Source organism: Marmota monax, unplaced genomic scaffold (assembly GCF_021218885.2).
Source record: "Marmota monax isolate L192 unplaced genomic scaffold, Marmota_monax_Labrador192_F-V1.1 WCK01_AAM20220418_F8-fsc00111, whole genome shotgun sequence".
NCBI classification, from domain to species: domain Eukaryota; kingdom Metazoa; phylum Chordata; class Mammalia; order Rodentia; family Sciuridae; genus Marmota; species Marmota monax.
The window spans coordinates 6,202,619-6,210,357 of record NW_026695067.1 but is presented as its reverse complement, the minus strand read 5'-3'; the positions used below and the strand labels follow the sequence as shown (position 1 = coordinate 6,210,357).

General features: G+C 40.0%; 1 protein-coding gene across 1 annotated transcript; it reads left to right on the top strand.

The window, feature by feature from the left end:
• Positions 1–1,568: 1,568 nt before the first annotated feature.
• On the top strand, positions 1,569–7,228 carry Tmem202 (transmembrane protein 202). Its single transcript, XM_046427925.1, has 5 exons — positions 1,569–1,649; positions 1,871–2,117; positions 5,875–6,024; positions 6,355–6,486; positions 7,092–7,228. Exons 1-5 carry the CDS (start codon positions 1,569–1,571, stop codon positions 7,226–7,228), a joined length of 747 nt encoding a protein of 248 aa, XP_046283881.1.
• Positions 7,229–7,739: the final 511 nt, after the last annotated feature.

Here is a 7,739-nt window from a genome sequence, read left to right as displayed (position 1 = left end):
TCCCACAATCCTCCTGCTCTTGAGGCCGATTGGCTGGGTCACGTGGGCGGAGCCAAAAAAGTCCCCCAATGAGCAGCTCCGTGGTCTGAAAGGGCAGGGAAACAGTCCAATGAGCATCACCGCAGAGGAGCCAATCAGCTAGATGTTGGTGGGGCTGCTGTGAGCCAATCATCAGCCGGCAGCTGGAAGTTTGCTGGCAGCTGGAAGTTTGCTGGGGCCCCTTTGGCTGTGGCTCTCAACACTGTACTTTGTATAAAAATATCCAGGCACAGTGGCTCAAGCCTGTAATCCTGGCAAATGGAAAAGCTGAGGAAAGAGGATCACAGGTTCAAGACCAGACTGGACAATGTAGTGAGGCCTTAAGCAACTTATCAAGAACCTGTCTCCAAATGAAAAATGAAAAGGGCTGGGGATGTAGCTCAGTGGTAAAGCATCCCTGGTTCCCCCAGTATCAATTAAATAAATAAATATTAAATACATAACTAAATAAAACATATTCTTTACTCACTCATTCAACCTTAAATACTATGCTTCTAGGCATTGAGCTAAATCCTGGGAGACAGAGAGTTAAGCATGAACATGTACTAAGTACTGCCAGTACTTCCCACCAGCTGAAATAAAGAACAGGTTTCAACAGGTCAGGGTGGTTGGGAAAGGCCACCATCCTCACTTCCACGTAGAACCAGCACAGCTGCAGTAGCTTGAGGAGTGGTAGCTTTTAGCGAATTGGCCAGCATCCAGGGCTATGGAGACCAGCATTGTCAGAGAGGGCCCTGGCAGCAATGGTAGTGGCGGTGGTGGAGAACCCTTACAGAAAATAGAGGGCATTGAAAAGAGGGAACCAGAGCAAGAAAGGGAGAAACGGGTAGATGTCACATAACAGATTGACAAACTAGGTGCAGTGGCACATGCCTATAAACCCAGCAACTCGGGAGGCTGAGGCAGGAGAATCATAAGTTCAAGGCCAATCTTACAAACTTAGCGAGACCATGTCTCCAAATAAAAATTAAAAAGGGCTAGTGATGTAGCTTAGTACTAGAGTGCCCCTGGGTTCAATCTCCAGGACCCAACCTGCACCCACCCCCCAAAAAAATATCACACACACATAAAAAATGAACTGATAGACTGGTTCATGTTACTATTGACACATACCTGGGCCTTCCCCTTAGAGGTGGGGCAAGACCCTGAACTCCAGGCTACTGGCTACTGTTATATTTATAGTCTTGAATTATAACACCAAGAAACTGAGTCCTGGAGAAATTTGAATTACACTTTATATGCACCAAGGGGAGTGTCTTCTTTATTTTTTGTGTCCTAGAACCTAACATGAAGCCTGATACATGGCAACTGACAATGTATTTGCAGATTTCTTTAATAAATGAGTTGGAGAAGGGAAGGGGGGGACCATCATAAAGTGTTACGATTTCTTCCTGGTCCAACCAGATGGAAAATATGGAACAGGAATGGGATATGAACCATGGGTCCCATCCCCTGTTAGTTCTGCCAGCACGTGTGAGGGTGTGTTGAGACAAATTCCGTGGCAGTTAGAAAATGAACTAGCTGCCAAGATGGACAGGAGGGAACAGTTAACCTTGACCTTCTACATTCCTAATGTCCCCACAGTGAAGGGGGACCGGAAATACCAAAAGGTGAGGAGACACCTAATCACAGATCAGAGGGAAGAAGACTTACTCAGGGGCTAGAGAGAGCATTCTCAAGGCAGAAGCAATTCTGGTTTTTTTATAGAAAGGGTAGTGAAAATATCCACAAATCAAACCCACATGGGAATACTCAAGGTAGAAAAGAGAAGGAGATCTTGGGGACCAGGGGTTATCTTTTCAGGTAGGCAATATTTCCCTCATCCTTGTAGCCCACCCTCCCAACAGACAAACAACTGAGTTCCTCCCAGAAGCGGCAGCTATATATCAATCAGACTCGGATCTACATTCGAATGTTCTGTGGCAGTCTCTGTGGCTTTAGCCTCCTGATGCTGATCTCCACATCCCCACTGAACTGGGTGCAGTTTCTGGTGACCAGGAGTGGAATGGAATTCTACGCAGGACTCTGGACCTTATGCAACCATGAGCTGTGCTGGGACAACACACCCAAGCCACCCTGTGAGTGCCATGAAATTAAATGCCACAGTGTCCACAGTTCAGAGCTGTGTGCCACATTGTAGCCTTTCATCTTTCTTCCTCCAAGATCTTTTGGCCTCCACCTCTCCAGTTCAGCATGGAGCTCAGCCAAGTTGTGACTAGAGTCATGCTTTCTGTTGGTATCCTCAGCGTACCAGCTCTCCTTAACCCAGGCTATTTCTTGTCCCAGATAATGAGTTAATACTCCCTGGAAAGAACTCTTTAGCCAATTATAAGGTGTTCCTGTGTAAACTTCAGAAATGTTTGGATACTGGTGACCCATATGGGTGACACGTGGGTGCTCCTTTAATCTAGGGCTCTCCTCTTTCTGGACTAAGGCTTTTTATTGAAACATATGAGCAGGATATTTTGTAATTTGTGTCCTAAGAGTTTTGAAACTTTGATGGATAAGTTGCTATAAAAACTACTATATAAATGCTGAAATCAGTTTAGGTCTTACAGGAGATAGAGACTTGACTTCAGCTTTGGGATATTTCGTATCGTGTGTGTGTGTGTGTGTGTATGTTTTATGTGAATTTTAAAGACGATAAATTAACCAAATGCAGATATTTTAGACTAGGAAGCTAAATGTTTTGATTGGTTGTGTAATGTTATATATGACAGTTACTGGTAGACTTCATTATTTTGAGAAGGTTAGACTCTTCTATGCTGTCAGTCTGTAGTCATTCCTGTGAAGCCATGAGGATATTGTTTATGTACTTTTTTAGGAGGTGAGGAGTGAAACCAGAGAAGATTTTAATATAGATATGAAGTTATAGTCTTTCCTCCATGGTGGGAGAGGAACTGGACTTTTTATCTTAGGCAAGAGTTGGAGAAAAGATACTCTTACACGATGCTCCTTCATGTTTTGAATATTAGAATCCAGTGGGGATGTGGCTCAGTGGCACAGTGCTTGATTGGCATGTGTGAGGCCCCAGGTTTGATTCCTAGCACCACACCAAAAAAGTAAATATCAGAATCATTTGAAATAGCATAAGCTAAAGAGTGAATTTATTTAAAAATTCAGAAGAATCTCATAGATTCTCAATGGCAGGAAATTTGCTGGGCCTGAAGGGATTCCAGGCTGGGATCTCAAAGAAAATCAAGTCAGCCAATTACTCAGTCTCTTTAAAGTTACTTTTTTTTACTCATCATCTTTATTTATGCTCAGTTTTTCCTGTTTATTAGTAAGTGCCCCCAAAGTGATATCCTAGTCTATCTTTACATTTTCTTAAAGCAAGCAAAAGAGGAAGTCTAAATTTCCATACATAATAATCACATGCATCAGGTTCCCTTTCTTGGTCCAGGTTAGCTACACTCAGGGGGCTATAAGCAAGAGTCCAGGGCTATAGAAGAGGCTTGCTGGGACCCCTGGGGAATTGTAGGCTAAATATTACAAAAGAAGCCTATTGCACTGAGCTTTATGTGCTCAATCTAGGCTGATGTTTGCGACTGGCTACATATAGTGCTGATTCTAAATGAAAATGTGCTGCTCTTGAATTATTTTAATTTGGTTAACTTGTTGGGGGTTTCAGAACAACTTGCCTCTGTGGATAGAGATATGGTTTCTCTCAATAAAATAACTATTATTAGTTATAAGTAGCATAATGTAGAGAATAAAAGAAAATTTATGAGTCATCTTAGACTGGAATTGACTTGATACATAATTTCTTCTTTTTGGGTTACAAGGAAGCTGAACTTGGATTCTTAGGCAAAAAAGCGCTTAGAGAACTTTCAGTGGTGGGGATGAGCTACAGTGAGATAAGAAAGGAAGCTAAATAGGGAGGTACCCTTTAAAGGATATTGAAGATACTATAGGATCTGTGGTATCTCAGAAAAGCTACATCTACTTACAGTTGTAAATTATCTATTTCTTAAATCTTCCGAAAAACTAATTTTTATATACATATATAAATTTAGTATTTTGTTTATTTATTTTTATGCAGTGCTGAGGATTGAACTCAGTGCCTCACACGTGCGAAGCAAGCGTTCTATCACTGAGCCACAACCCCAGCCCTTCAGTAAACTATTGATGGGGAATTCAAAGGGAAAGAACCATGTTAGAAATGTAGTAGTAAAAAGTAAGGTTTAGCATCCCCTCCCCCTACTTACCAACATCTAATCCGTAATGCTAGTGCAGAGACCTGGAGCCAAGAAAAGGGGGTAAAAGAAATGCTGTGACACTTGGATAAGGGCATCAGAGCAAAAGAACTCTAGCAGACCTCTTCCTGAACAAATGTCAGATAAGAATGTGGGGGGACCCTCAGAAAAAAAATAAGAGACTTTTTTTTTGGCTGTTTAAGACCTACAATCTGATAATTTGGGGCTTAAAACCATTACAATATAGGAGTTAAAGTAAATATGATTTCATTTTGTAGTCACAGGCTGACAAGGCCTGTGCATGCCAGATACATCAGGAAAGAAAAAGCAAATAGACTCAAACTCCAAATCCAACAATGGATAAATAATTAAGCACTGCAGTGAATATGACAAGCTATTTTGCAGCCATTACAAAATGATGCCTACAACCAGTATCTGGAAGGAATCCTATCTTACAATCTTCCACAAAAACCCCACACAATGGGGCTGGGGTTGTGAGTCAGTGGTAGAGCGCTGGCCTCACACGTGCAAGACCCTGGGTTCGATTCTCAGCACCACATAAAAATAAGTAAGTGAAATAAAGTTATTGTGTCCAACTACAACTAAAAAATAAATATTAGAAAAACCCAAAAAAACTCCGCAAGAAAAATAACAAAAAGAAATAAAATGCTAACAAGGACTGCTTTAAATTAATATAATTGTGGCTTATTTTTTCCTTCTTCTTTGAACTTTTATTGTCATTCCAATATTCACACTGAACACATATTACTTCTATTTTATTTATTGATTTATTTTTGCAGCACTTGGAATTGAACTCAGGGATGTTCTACCTCTGAGTTACATCCCTAGCCCTTTTTAGCTTTTATTTATTTATTTCTTCCTTTATAGTTTTTATTTTGAGAAAGCATCTCACCAAGAGATTCAGACTGGCCTTGAACTTGGGATCCTCTTGCCTCAGTCACTGGGATTATAGGCATATGCCACCATGCTTGGATGAACATGCATTGCTTTTAGAATTAGAATTAGAAGTTTTCATTAGTTTTGTGATGTTACACTTCATATGAACTAGTTTACATCTAAGTAAATGTGCCAAGAAATATTGGTTTATTATACTTAGTTTAATAATGAAGGCTTTGTTAACCTTCACAGTAAAGAAATTTCAAGGAACAATGAAGAACTATGAAAGAAGATCCTTATTAGTGCCCCAGATGATACATTGCAAGCTCCTCTTCAGTCTCCTTTGTCTTTACTCCCTTCTCTCAGACTCTGTCTGGTTTTCTTCTTTTAAAAAAATTTTTTTTTAGTTGTACATGGACACAATATCTTTATTTATTTTTTTGTGGTGCTGAGGATTGAACGCAGTGCCTCACACATACAAGGCAAGTGCTCTACCACTAAGCTACAGCCCCAGCCCCTGGCTTTCTTCTTTATTTTTTAAAATTTTTTTTTAGTTGTTGATGGACCTTTAATTTATTTATTTATTTACTTATATGCGGTGCTGAGAATCGTACCCAGTGCCTCACCACATGCTAGGCAAGTGCCCTACCACTGAGCCACAACCCCAGCCCTCTATTTGGCTTTCTTAAGGCTTTTCTCTCACTGGGCTAGGGGAGCCTTTCCTTTCCTTTTCTTCTTGCAGATTATCTCCAGTATTCCAGAATCTTCTACATCATCTCTATTCTCACCATACTTGTTACCCTCACCATACTTCTCAACTCTTGCCTTCCTGAAAAAGAAAACGTGACCAGGAACTTCGATCTGAAGGTATCCATGCTCAGCTTCATCGCAGGTACAGACCTAGACTGGCAGGTAATGCCATGGTAAAATAGTCAAGGTAACAAAGTTTCTCTGTGGGACTTTAATACTCATTTTCTTGTCCCTTTGCTCCTGATAACATGAAGTCGCCAGTTACTGCCCTATCTTATTGTATAGAATACACCTTAGCTGACTTATGACCAAGTAGAGGCCCCTTTCTTTCTCTCATCTTGGTCAAGTCCCAAGATTTTATTTTTTGATCCTTGCCTCTGGAGGGAGGCAGAAGAATAGATAGGGATGGCAGTCAAGGTAGATTACAAGATACTGATGGGCTGTGACCTCTTTTTTGTTTTTCTGGTTGCAGCCATCTTCTTGTTCCTCTGCCTCTACATGTTCCTGGCACAGATTCACTGGCATACTAGGAATGTCATGGAGTCATCTTTCCTATGGTCCTATCATATGAACTGGTGGTGTGACTTCTTATACATGTGTTCTGGTGAGTTAGTCACTGCTCTGTGCTAGAAGGAAATCAATTCTAGAAAGGGAGGTGGAATCTAAGAGAAATAGAAGCACCAGCTATTCCTATTTAGAATATTTATACAGGGAGAGGGATTGTGGGATGGTGCAGAGAGAATAGATTTTTAAGTGTGAAAACCTGAAATTAATAACCTCTTCTCTCACAAAACAAGACAGAAAGGTTGAATAAGATCACACAGAAAACATTTGAAGTATTATTTGCCCAAGATCACACAGAAAATAGTAGAACAATTATTTGAATCCAGGGGGTTCAAGGTTTGCTCTTACAAGTCTGAAAAATACTATAATGCAACGGGAGCACAGGAAGATAAAGTAACCCTGCTGGGAGGAGAGAAGGGTTCATTGAAAAGAGGACTATTGTGGGCTGGGGCTGGGGCTCAGCGGTAGAGCACTCACCTAGCACGTGTGAGGCCCTGGGTTTGATCCTTAGCACCACATAAAAAATAAAATAAAATAAATATATAAAAGGAGAGAGGCCTGGGTATTAAAAAATGAGTAAGAATTTTAAAAGGCAAAAGATCATCTGTCTATTGAATTTAACCTCAAATTTTTTTCTTCCCTTAGGGATCCTTTCTTTTCTCAATTATATAACTTTCAAATCTGTTCCCGTTGGTCTAAATGTCACTGTTACTCCAGTGGAGAGGTCAAGATTGGGGTTTGGTCCAACAACAACAATATGGCCTGCTGAAGATGAAATGTAAAGGTCTAACATGAAATCTCTAAGTGAGAGAAAGAAAACACTACGAAATGCAGGACTGTAATGATGTCTGAAAAACAGGGGAGAAGTTAAGTTGGGAATGATTGTGAAAATTCTAGGAAACCTCCCTAATATCATGTCCATATTATTGAAGGAGATAGCATTAAAGCTAATGAAATGTGTTTTGTGTGCACTGAATCCAAAATATGAATGATATTCATAAATAAAGTAATGAAAATTCACTTAAGAAAAATTTGAAAAGGAGAAATCAATGTTTAAGGTCACAAATGAAAGAAACTAGAGATAGATGCACTCCATGGACCAGAGATCTTTTTGGGCATCAGTGATATCATGAACCAGAATGGCTCATTTATTTATTTATTTTAATTTTTATTTGTTAATTTGTTTTACAATAGAATGCATTTGACATATTATGCACAAATGAAGCACAACTTCTCATTCCTCTGGCTGTCCATGGTTCAGAGTTATTCCAGTAGTGTAATCATATATATATA